General features: G+C 46.5%; 1 protein-coding gene and 1 long non-coding RNA gene across 2 annotated transcripts; both read left to right on the forward strand.

The window, feature by feature from the left end:
• Positions 1-1,299: 1,299 nt before the first annotated feature.
• LOC149441666 (uncharacterized) lies at positions 1,300-3,881 on the forward strand. Its single transcript, XM_089657067.1, has 2 exons — positions 1,300-1,363; positions 2,840-3,881. Exons 1-2 carry the CDS (start codon positions 1,300-1,302, stop codon positions 3,664-3,666), a joined length of 891 nt encoding a protein of 296 aa, XP_089513193.1. The 3' UTR covers positions 3,667-3,881.
• A 6,464-nt stretch (positions 3,882-10,345) lies between these two features.
• On the forward strand, positions 10,346-11,855 carry LOC149441667 (uncharacterized). The gene is made up of 2 exons (XR_016307309.1): positions 10,346-10,721; positions 11,624-11,855. It is a non-coding gene; the product is annotated as an uncharacterized LOC149441667 (long non-coding RNA).
• Positions 11,856-12,716: the final 861 nt, after the last annotated feature.

Genomic DNA, 12,716 nt, shown 5'->3' on the forward strand with positions numbered 1-12,716 from the left:
GTCTGCAGATCTAAAACTCATCAAAACCGTCTACAAGGAGACCTGTATAGATCACATGATGGCACCAATGAGGATGGAGGAGGACCGGAGTCACATGACTGAGAAGATACTAAACCTCACCCTGGAGATCATCTACCTGCTGACCGGAGAGGTGAGGAGGATTCTGGGAGGTCACATGACATCACTCTCATCTATATTAATAAAACACAGACCTAACCGGAGAGGTGAGGAGGATTCTGGGAGTCTAACATGATATTCCTATTGGTTCCTCAATACAGAGATTTCCTCTTCTGAAGTCAGGTGATCATATGACCATCACAGTGCCTCCATGTGACTCCCTAAACCCTGAGAGACACAACATGCAGAAGATTCTAGAAGTCACCAAGAAGATGATGGAGCTGCTGACAGGAGAGGTGAGCGGTGCCGGGAATTCTGGGACATTCTCCAGTAACAGACAAGGGATGTGTCTGGATGGTGACTGTATCATTGTGTGTGTCAGGTTCCTATAAGGTGTCAGGGTGTCACTGTCTATTTCTCCATGGAGGAGTGGGAGTATTTAGAAGGACACAAGGATCTCTACAAGGACGTCATGATGGACAATCAGCCGCCCCTCACATCACCGGGTAAGAGGAGACTTTATTGTAAAGGAGAGAGCAGTACGGAGGATCCACCTAGATCCCCCATCATCTGATAAACACATAGAAACAATGGATTCAGTCAGTGTGTGTGTTTCCTACAGATGGATCCAGTCATGGGAACCCACCAGAGAGATGTCCCCGTCCTCTGTATTCCCGGGATTCCACACAGGAAGGTCACACCATCCCTCACCATCATCAGGTAGATAATGACAATTATTGGTAGTTGTGATTTATACACAGCATGTTTGTTACAATGAATGTTTTATTATATCTTTCAGAGTGGAATCCTCGGGGATGATAATATTGATGGTAAAGAAGAGTATAAAGAGGAGGATGAGGAGTATGGAGTGATGGAGGAGTTTTCAGAAGGACACAAGGATATGATGGAGCCACCTAATACCAGGAACCCACCAGAGAGATGTCCCCGTCCTCTGTATTCCCGGGATTCCACACAGGAAGGTCACACCATCCCTCACCATTACAAGGTTGGTGGGGCAGAGAGCATGGACTTCTGATAATATATAGATTTTTTATGTGAGCTTATATTTTACAGATGAGCTCTTCTATCATTCTCTTGGTTTAGGGTGAAGATCTGATAGATATAAAAGTTGAGGTGAAAGCAGAAGAAGAAGAGGCGTATGTGAGGGATGATCAGCAGTCTATGGAGGAGGATGGAATAACGGGGACATTTATAGAGGAGGACACTCCTACAGAGATCAGCACAGGTGGGTCATGAACACTAAATCCATTCCTCCACCCATACTTGTCATGCTTCCCTTCACATTGATCCAGCACCGGGTTTTGCCTCCTGTCCGTGTTGCTCGGGTTCCTGCCTATCCCCCCTGAACCTAGGTATTATCAAGTCTTTGTACCTGTGTATTAGTGTTCCAGCAACGTGTCTTCATGTGGAAGCCGGACCCCTCTGGTTCCTGTGGTGGTCACTGCCGCTTGAGTATTCCCATATTCTGTGTGCTGTTTGGTCCTGTCTTTGTTCTCTGTGTTTTCCCTCTGGCTGTGCAGTTATATTCCCTTTGGTTTCTGTCCGTGGATCCCCTCATTTCCTGTTGCTGTGTGTGTCCTTCTCAGCATTGTTTCCTGTTGTTTGCCTGCAGCCCTTTCCATCTTGCTGAGTCTCTCTCTGCACCATTGCTCAGCATCCCTCCCTCTCCTGCACTTTACACGTGTTCCCTGCATCCTCTCCCCCGGAGCCCCTTCCTAGGTTGCTGCAGTAGGTGACCTTGGTTCCTAGTATCCTGTGTGTACCGCGTGTCCTTCCAGCATGCTATTTGGTTGCACTGTGCCTGCACGGGTGTGTTAGAGAGCCGCAACCTGGGGGCTGCCATGCAGCACAACATCCACCCCTCCAGTGGCGCTGGTGAAGACCGGATGGCCCCTTAGATCCTGCGACTCTTGTGTGCGGTCACACTGCTCCTGTATATGTGAGGACCGGTACCCAGGTACACCTGTTTAGTTGTTTCCACTGGCCCACTATAGATCCTGAGGTTACAGTCCCAGGTATTATTATTATTATTATACAGGATTTATGGCGCCAACAGTTTGCTCAGCGCTGTACAATATAACGGGAGACAATACAGCAACAATACAGATCAATACAAGAGGGATAGGAGGGCCTGATCCTGGGAGCTTACAATCTAGGTCTTCTCCTCTGATCGTGACAATACTGCTCACTGATTGGTCCAGAGTAGAGCAACCACTGCAATATCATCACATAAAACACAATTTATGTATCTAGATGGATTTATATTGATTCTGGGGTTCAGCTGGCAGCAAAGTGTTCATCTTCTACATAGGTGTTGCTCTACCTTGGCACTTGGGGCATGTGTCTTGGGGTTCTTACCAATGGCCGGATCTAGCAAGATCTGCTTGTCTGCTGGCTGTGCCGGGTGGAGGGATATGTCTGTATAGTCCCAGACCCAAGTCACTGAGTGCAGTCTCAGGAGATGGGAGGCAGCGGTGTGGGACCTTGTACATTCCATAGTCCTGACTTCTGCTCTCCACCCTCCCCCCACTGCTATATATACACATAATATGGATTCTCTTTTGTTACACCCATTTCCCAGTTCCCTTGAGGGTGGAATTGTAAGCTCCTCAGAGACCAAGATGCCTGATGTGGGTGGAGCTCTGGTTTAGGGGAACCAATCAGCTCCTGTCTAGTAATCCTCTTTGTCTTTGTATTTTAGTCCATGGCCGGGAGATGAGGAAAACCTCCGAGGATTGTCTCACTTTGTCTCCAGATTGGAAAGTAGAAGATGAGGACATCACACAGTATAGTCCAGGAGAAAACCCGGCTCCCTCCAATGTCCATCCAGCACCACCCAGTGTAGATGGACCATCAGATTCCTCGTATCCTGAGGACCCTCAGACTGTGCGGGACAAGACCAGCCATCCAACAGGGAAGAGCTTCACCTGTCCTGAGTGCGGGAAGGGTTTCAGTTTTAAATCCCATCTTAATGTGCATAAAAGGTCTCACACGGGGGAGAAGCCGTATCCCTGTCCTGAGTGCGGGAAATGTTTTTCACAAAAGTCCAACTTTCAATTACATCAGAGATCTCATACGGGGGAGAAGCCATATTACTGTTCTGAGTGCGGGAAATGTTTTTCAGATAAGTCTAATCTTTACAGACATAAGAAATTGCATACTGGGGACAAGCCACATTCTTGTCCTCAGTGTGGGAAATGTTTTTCAGAGAAGTCCCATCTTTACATACATCAGAGATCTCACACAGGGGAAAAGCCATATTCCTGTTCTGAGTGCGAGAAATGTTTTTCACAGATTTCCCATCTTTACATACATCAGAGATTGCACACGGGGCAGAAGCCGTATTCCTGTCCTGAGTGCGGGAAATGTTTTTCAGGGAGGTCCGGCCTTAACACACATCAGAGATTTCATACAGGGGAAAAGCCATATTCCTGTTCTGAGTGCGGGAAATGTTTTTTGCAGAAGTCCGATCTTTACAGACATCAGCGAATTCACACAGGGGAGAAGCCACGTTCCTTTCCTGATTGAGGAAAATGTTTCTCACTGAAGTCCTGTCTTCCTGTACATCAGGGGTCCCACACAACCCTGGAGGTGTATTAGTGCCTTGAGTGTGGGAAATGTCTTGTAGATGAATGTTGCTGGACATCCCAGCTCTCATGTGGGGAAGAAGCACACCCTGATATACACCTCAGATATACTCCATGGCTGATCTTCATCATGGAAGAAACAGTTCATAAGGAGATCAGAGGCCCCCAAAGACATGGATGAAGTGTGGGACCGGGTCGGCCATTGATGGCAGGAGAAGAATAAAAATGGAGTCCTGACCTTTCATTGGCTGAGTACATTTTTTTAACATTCTTTATTGAGTTTTCTAAAGAGATATACAAAGAAGCAATATGTCTGGGGTGAAAGAGGAGACGAGTAGCTCATACTTCTTGCCATGACTTCTGAATAAAAGATAAATCACAGTAACCAATGAAATAATTATAATCTCTCCAATAAAGAAAGAGGAAGGAATCTTCTGGCAGGAACTGACCTGGGGGTGTGACCGGGTGTGATACCTGATCAGAAAACATGGATGGACTCTCCTGAGACTTTGTTCCCAACTCCAATAAGTGAGAGGAGCAGAATGTCATAATGTTCCTAGATGTCATGATAAAGCCAAGGAAGTAAGGTTCGGCCATGAGTGCGCACAGACACATCAGGAGAGCAAAAGAATGACAATGTCATGAACCAGAAAACCAAGGTATACACGGCCAGATGGGGAGCAAGTAACACCTGTTATGTATGCGTGTCCTCAATGCGTGTTCCATACACGGCTGTCTGATCTCTACAATGTAACCACCTTCACCAACCCATCCATAGAAGTAAAAGAAGACAACATAGAGGATTGCTCCAAGGATGTAAGTGTTGCTGCAATAAAAGTGTCCCATCTATTATGGAAATGTTTGACTGAGGCTTGGTTGTTGAGCTCCATGTCTACCTTCTCTCTGTAAATCAGAAGTCATAGATCTTTTTTAGTGTCTGTGATGGTGGGGGACAAGGTGATAGTCCATTTCTTAGGAATAGCCCTGTGGGCCACCAGTAAACGTATTAATATCCTCTGCAAGCTCCTGCGGGATTTGTGGATGTGGGTTTTCTCGGCTGAATGGAGAGTTGTAGCGGAGCCGAAGAGTAGAAGAACTGGGTCCATGGGGAGTGAGCAGCCACAAACTCCTGAGATGTAGGCTAACACTTGTTCCCAAAAGGTTGAGATGCAGGGGGGCCATTCCTGAAATCGGTGGAAGAGAGAGGGCGGTGCTCACTATATAGTGGATTTGTGGAGAGTTCTTAGTGGATAGAAATGGGATGATGGCCCCATGGAAGAGCTTAAATTGAGACTCTCCAGGATTCATTCACCACAAGCCTTTGCACTTTGTTCTATCCTTCCAGTATGTTGCCCACCAGGTTCTCTCCCGGTATGACCTTGCTCCAAGATTTCACAGATTTGGGATGTAGCAGTTAGAGTTTAAAGGTTGATAGATGTCAGATATGGAGTATTTCCATTCCTGTAGGAAGCGATCCGATATGGAAGTTTGAAAACATTGTTGCTTGGCTGGGCAGCACCAGTTTATACAACCTGAGAGGTGTAGGTAGTAGAGAGAGGGATGGCTTGGCAGGGCATAAGTTGATGCAAGGGTTGGGAAAGATTTCAAAGTTCCTGATAGTTCAAATATGCATCATACATGGAGGCAACGCAGGAGAGCCCCTTAGAACTCCAAATGTTGAAAGCCGCATATTGAACAGCTTGTGGAAACGTTGTAATGCCTCTTATGGGCAAATATTGGGAGACATGGGGTGACAGGCCCAGTTTGCTCTGTATGTCCCTCCATGTAAGAATCAGATCCCGTATCAGAAGGTTGTGTTGAATACATGTGGGGAACAATTGTATTTTGCAATGCAGGAGTGCAGCTAAATCATATGGTTGCCCCACTGCCAACTCCAAAACATAATTGGTGTATGAGGACCCTGAAGAATCTAATCTGTCCCTATACACAATAAACAGGCAAGGTCATACAATCAAATATTGGGCAATTTTGCTCCACCCTCTTTTTTTTTTTTTTTTTTTTTGTTCCCCCTGTTTAAGCAATAACAAAATTGTTTGAAGAGGGTACAAAAGGCAAGAAAAGCTCTCCATTTTGAACAGGTGCCATCTGCCAAAAATCGATAGGAGAAGGTACATCCATGTTTCCATCTCATTTCCTATTTTAGATATCAGTGGAGGGTAGCAATGATAGACCGAGGATGGCTCCTTCCCTATCGTAATGCCTGAATATGTGATCTGAACATTTGCTACGTGAAGAGAGACTGCTGGGCCCAGGGAAGGGTGTTGGTTTGAGATAAGGAAAGTATTCCACTCTTAGCAGAATTGATTGGAAGGCCAGAGCATTGTAGGCAGCTTGTGAAGACCTGATGGAGAATGTGAATATCTGCCACAGGATCCGCCATAAAATATAAGAATATCATCGGCAAATAGGACAACACAGAGTTCTTCTTGACCTGTCTGAATCCCATGTATTGGTGCTCTGGAGGAAAGGTAACGGGAGAAAGGTTCCAGGGCAAGGTTGAAAAGAAGAGGTGAAGGGGGGGCAACCCTGGTGAGTACCCTTCGTGCAGCAATATTTCACCTGATATGAGACCTGCAGCTACCACCCTGGGTGAAGGTGCAGAATCCATACTGCTGAAAAGCCCATCAGAAGAACCAGAGCAAGCCAATGATAGCTGACATTATCCAGGACTTTTCCAGCATCCAATGTAATAATAGCTCGATCCTCAGACGGGTGTACCTTGCCTTGTTCCAGCACTGCAATAACTTTCTGAATGTTGGAAGCCACTGGTCTACCATTAATAAAGCCAGCCTGGGCAGTATGGGTAAGGGAGGGTAATATTGCAGCCAAGAGGGATGCTACTATTTCAGAGAGTATTTTAGTGTTCACATTTAGGAGGGATATGAGTCGATATGCCTCCGGTTCAAGTGGGTCCTTGCCCTTATTAGAAATCAATTTTATATAGTCTTGGTGACCCATTGGAAGGTATGGGCCCCCCTCCCAAACCTCGTTATATACTGTCAGTAGCTGAGGGATGAAGAGAGTCCATCATATAAAATGCTGGTGTGTAGCCATCAGGACCAGGGGATTTCCCACTAGGTAAGCCTTTAATCACCTCAGACTCTTCCTTTAATGAAATAGGGGCATTTACAGATTGCAGGTGGGAGGGGCCAATAGTGAGTAAATGAAGTGAGTCTAGGAATTTTGTGGTCACCTCAAGGTCTTGGATCTAGATATAGAGCGGCACAAATATCTTCCAGTATTTTATTGGTTTCTTCTGGGGAGGAGACAAGGGTAGCAGAAGTATCCTTTAGGGAGGCTACATGAGTTGGTTGGAGACCCTTTGCTTACCCACCTTATCACCATATTTACACAATTGGGAATCAGCAGAGGAACAATTTACTGTATATGTTTACCCAGCCAAGTCCTTCCTGTGTTAGCGCCTCCACTCTGCTACCCGGCCGAGTCCTTCCTGTGTTAGCGCCTCCACTCTGCTACCCAGCCAAGCCCTTCCTGTGTTAGCGCCTCCACTCTGCTACCCAGCCGAGTCCTTCCTGTGTTAGAGCCTCCACTCTGCTACCCGGCCGAGTCCTTCCTGTGTTAGCGCCTCCACTCTGCTACCCAGCCGAGTCCTTCCTGTGTTAGCGCCTCCACTCTGCTACCCGGCCGAGTCCTTCCTGTGTTAGCGCCTCCACTCTGCTACCCAGCCAAGTCCTTCCTGTGTTAGCGCCTCCACTCTGCTACCCAGCCGAGTCCTTCCTGTGTTAGCGCCTCCACTCTGCTACCCAGCTGAGTCCTTCCTGTGTTAGCGCCTCCACTCTGCTACCCGGCCGAGTCCTTCCTGCGTTAGCGCCTCCACTCTGCTACCCAGCCGAGTCCTTCCTGTGTTAGCGCCTCCACTCTGCTACCCGGCCGAGTCCTTCCTGTGTTAGCGCCTCCACTCTGCTACCCAGCCGAGTCCTTCCTGTGTTAGAGCCTCCACTCTGCTACCCAGCCAAGTCCTTCCTGTGTTAGCGCCTCCACTCTGCTACCCAGCCAAGTCCTTGCTGTGTTAGCACCTCCACTCTGCAGATCCCGGGAGATGTTCACCTGTCCTTCACTCCAGGCCAGAACCCCCAGAAATCCCCCCTGTACCCATCTTAGGCTCTCTCATTCCAGTCACAGGGCTTTTCAGAGGACATCTGACAGGGAACGAGGACATGTTATTACCATCCCCACCACCTGATTTCACCCTACAATGACACACTACCACATTGTAATTGTGCACATTGTACGTAGTGGTGGTGTGGCCCCATTGGGCCCAGTGGGGGAGCTTGATAAGAGGTGCTGCTTGTCAGACTCTGCACCCCGAGTTAATAATGCTGCAGACACGGCCTGTTGATAGCCCCATCTGGCTGTTATTTTACAGTTCGAGGGCAGAAACACTGTGGCTCAGCTGTCCATTTTTACCACCCCCAAAACCCAACTAAAAGAGACCAATCTCATGAGCAGTGGTATCTAAAATAAATTGAGTAACTCTAGCGCTAACTATGGTGAAATGAAAACAACAAAAATTACAATTAAATACTGTAGCCGCTAGTGCACACAACCCATGTCTCAGTGCGGGAAATTATACAATCATAATGTGAAGTGAAAAAATGCTGCGCTACATGAAACAATGGCACAATCCTTATATAACCAAAAAACAAAGTGAAATAATAAAAAAATATATATTAGAAGATAAAATAATAGAAAAAATATTAATATTGAAATAAAAAAAAAAAAAATATATATATATATATGTATATTCCGTATTCCTCATTAATAAGAACTCCACATGGTGCTTTATCCTTTTATACTTTAATTCATCAATCAGACATAAGAAATGCTCTCACGTTCCGGAGGTGTATATTGCACCAGGTATGATGAAGATCCAGTGATGTACTGATCAGACACAAGGTGGCAGTATCATCTCAGCAGCAGAGTCCTGCACATGCTCAGAACAGACACCATCCATCATATGAGGCAAGGCAAAGCACGGGGCACCTTAATGAATGCTGTTGCCTGCTGTAATGTCCTTCCAAGGGCAGTTTGTAGACTACAACCGCTGTCCTAATGAATGACAACGTCATGACGTCATCCGCACACTCCTCCCCGATGGATGGTGTCTGTTCTGAGCATGTGCAGGACTCTGCTGCTGAGATGATACTGCCACCTTGTGTCTGATCAGTACATCACTGGATGTTCATCATACATGGTGCAATATACACCTCCGGAACGTGAGAGCGTTTCTTATGTGTAATTGGAGGATGGTACATGGTGGAGGATGGTGAGCAGATACATGGTGGAGGATGGTGAGCAGATACATGGTGGAGGATGGTGAGCAGATACATGGTGGAGGATGGTGAGCAGATACATGGTGGAGGATGGTGAGCAGATACATGGTGGAGGATGGTGAGCAGATACATGGTGGAGGATGGTGAGCAGATACATGGCGGAGGATGGTGAGCAGATACATGGCGGAGGATGGTGAGCAGATACATGGCGGAGGATGGTGAGCAGATACATGGTGGAGGATGATGAGCAGATACATGGCGGAGGATGGTGAGCAGATACATGGTGGAGGATGGTGAGCAGATACATGGTGGAGGATGGTGAACAGATGCATGGTGGAGGATGGTGAGCAGATGCATGGTGGAGGATGGTGAGCAGATGCATGGTGGAGGATGGTGAGCAGATGCATGGTTGAGGATGGTGAGCAGATACATGGCGGAGGATGGTGAGCAGATACATGGCGGAGGATGGTGAGCAGATACACGGTGGAGGATGGTGAGCAGATACACGGCGGAGGATGGTGAGCAGATACACGGCGGAGGATGGTGAGCAGATACACGGTGGAGGATGGTGAGCAGATACACGGTGGAGGATGGTGAGCAGGTATATGGCGGAGGATGGTGAACAGATACATGGTGGAGGATGGTGAGCAGATACACAGTGGAGGATGGTGAGCAGGTATATGGCGGAGGATGGTGAGCAGATACATGGTGGAGGATGGTGAGCAGATACATGGTGGAGGATGGTGAGCAGATACATGGTGGAGGATGGTGAGCAGATACATGGTGGAGGATGGTGAGCAGATACATGGCGGAGGATGGTGAGCAGATACACAGTGGAGGATGGTGAGCAGGTATATGGCGGAGGATGGTGAGCAGATACATGGTGGAGGATGGTGAGCAGATACATGGTGGAGGATGGTGAGCAGATACATGGTGGAGGATGGTGAGCAGATATATGGTGGAGGATGGTGAGCAGATACATGGTGGAGGATGGTGAGCAGATATATGGTGGAGGATGTCTCTGCACGGGAATTGATGACAGATGCACATATTTTTTGTTATCCAAAGGAGGGTTCACTGAATGAACACTTTATTGATTGAACTTGATTTTTTGAATGACTTGTTTGATTCATGCTTAAAAATATTTTTTATTTTTTGTGTGATTTTTGTTTATATAAATTATTTTATTTTTTTTATTTCAATATTAATAGTTTTTCTACTATTTTTTATTCTAATATATATCTATATTTTTTTTTCCACTTTGTTTTTTGGTTATATAAGGATTGTGCCATTGTTTCATGTAGCGCAGCATTTTTCACTTCACATGATGATCATCAATGGACAGTCAGAGACTATGTCAGCATTGTAGGATATGAGCAGCTTGCTGCAGTGTGGGTGCCAACAAGTGGCCATATGAAATTGTCCTTAAGCCCTTCTGGTTCTGGTCATCTAGTTTAGTAGCCCAAACTGAAAGAGGACTTTGCTATGTTGGTTAGGGCTAGGACTTACTACCGGGGCCTGTACTATGTGACTGTTTAACATCCATGTGTTTCTTGAATGTCAGGACTCGCATCTTTACTGTGTCTTTTTTTTACTCTTCATGTATTTGTACCTCAGAATGGCCGGGGTGCTATGGGGGAGCTCCAGCCCCCTCTGGATGCAGAGGCCAGCGTCCCTGAAGGTCAGTTTCTGAACTGCTTACACATATGCACATGTAATGTATGTAGAAGGTTTCCCCTCCCCCTGACTTGTCTCCATTGGTTGGCCTCATCCTGAGTTTCGGATGCCCCCCAAAGAAATAAAACATTCACACTAAACAACACATCAGGCAGATAGGGGCTTAATCTTCACACTTAGACCTGACAGCTGAGTGGGTCTACATAGGAATACATTAAAGTGTTTTTCTAATTAAGAAAGGACAATAAACCAAGAATATGACACAATAGTCAAGCACTAACCTGACACTCCAGTGAGCAAAAACCTGCTTCCCAAGTAACAAGTGTTTGTTCCACTCTGGTCTCTCCGCCATCTTAAAGAATCACTCCTAATAGATGCAGCTGACACATCCAGCTTCCTGGGAGATGGACCGCCTCCCTTCAAGGACACACCTGGTTAATCACACTGCCAGATCTATAGGAATCTCTGGGCCTGTGTGGAGGGAGTTGGGCCACTAGCCTCCAATAGGCTCACAGAGTTTGCTCAGCTCTGTGCTCTGGCTGTGTATAATGTGTGTAGGGATCCCCCCCCTGCAGCTAATAGAAAGCTAAGATAGATGTCTTTGGGAACTCTGTGGAGGAGATAGGTGTGCCAACGTCATCTGTTGTCTTTACTGATGAGATTGCCCTTTTCACTGTTGTCCACAGATCTATTTGTAGTCAGTGAGCAAACACTTTAATCTAGGCCTAAGGATTCCAAGCTCACTCCCTGGCCCATGAAATCCTCCCAGGCAAGAAATGTAAGCTCTGTGTTCCAGTTATGAGGTGACAACAGCATAGGGTCCTTTCAGGATAATGGACAAAGGTAGACAAGTATTGCATGTTGTTGTTGGTTTTGGAAGTAAATGTGTCTCCTTTTTTATTACAGATAATACATTTTGTTTGGCTTTTTCTACATTGTTCAATGATCCAGACATTCATGGGCTCAAGTGCTGGGTGTACCGACACATCCAAACCCTGGAGCAAGCCCTGGAGGTGGACCCAGCGAAGGACCAGCCTGGACTTGTGGCCTATATTAAGCAATATTTTTAGTTTTTTGGTTTTAAGATGTTTTTAGATTTTTATAAATTTGTAAATAAATGTTCTATTTCTCTTGGACAGTGCCCTGTGTTGTGGCCTTCTTCAGCCTTTGCAGGTCGGCAATCTTCTTCATTGCAGTTGGAGCTGATCTGCATGTCCCTAAAGCATTGCAGGACTCTGCTAGCTCCAGCTGCACTGGACAATCTTGCTTACCTGGAATTTCTGGTAATGTCCAAACAAAGTGTTTTCTGGCAAGTCCAGCTTTAGGACTGTAGCAGATAGGATTGCATGTTTCCGAGAGGTAAACCAGCTCCTTTCATCCTAAGCTGGGATACATAAAGATTGAAGTTGTCTGCTTGCTGTCTGCAGCTACTCCCAATCTTGGTTTGCTTCCTCTTGTGAAATGCTGCAACAGTTTACACAGAACACTCCATTCACGTTACATTGTTCACGTTTGGAGTAGCTCTTCATTCCATCCAGGGACTTCTACATAGCTTGGTGGGGTGGAGTTGTGCAGACTGCCAAAAGGGGGGTGCAGCCAAGTAGACAATGTGTGGGGGGATCCTGTGGCCCAACTCTGTCAAGATGATTCCCATCACCTCATCTCTAGTTGGGATTGGCATTACACAGAAGTCACATGACTTGAAAGCTGCTCTTGGAAGGACTATCAGTTATGGATGAGACCAGTTACATGCAATGTCCCCCAGAAAAGAAGGGGCCCTAATGGGCAAATTGTCTATCTGCTCACCACACACCACTTGGATCCAACTTGTTGCTCATTCACTTGTCAGTGTTTTGACAACAAGAGGTGGGGAGGGAATGAAGTGAGGAACAAGTGTCCACTGGGCACATAAATTCCATAGGCACACACATCTAGAATCAGGCAGCTAAAGATCCTATGCTCCCCAACCAATCTCGGGACAAGATGTTACACGGGGTGT

This window comes from Staurois parvus, unplaced genomic scaffold (genome assembly GCF_062004578.1).
Source record: "Staurois parvus isolate SC_StPar_1 unplaced genomic scaffold, SC_StPar_1.0 ptg000960l, whole genome shotgun sequence".
Classification (NCBI taxonomy): Eukaryota; Metazoa; Chordata; class Amphibia; order Anura; family Ranidae; genus Staurois; species Staurois parvus.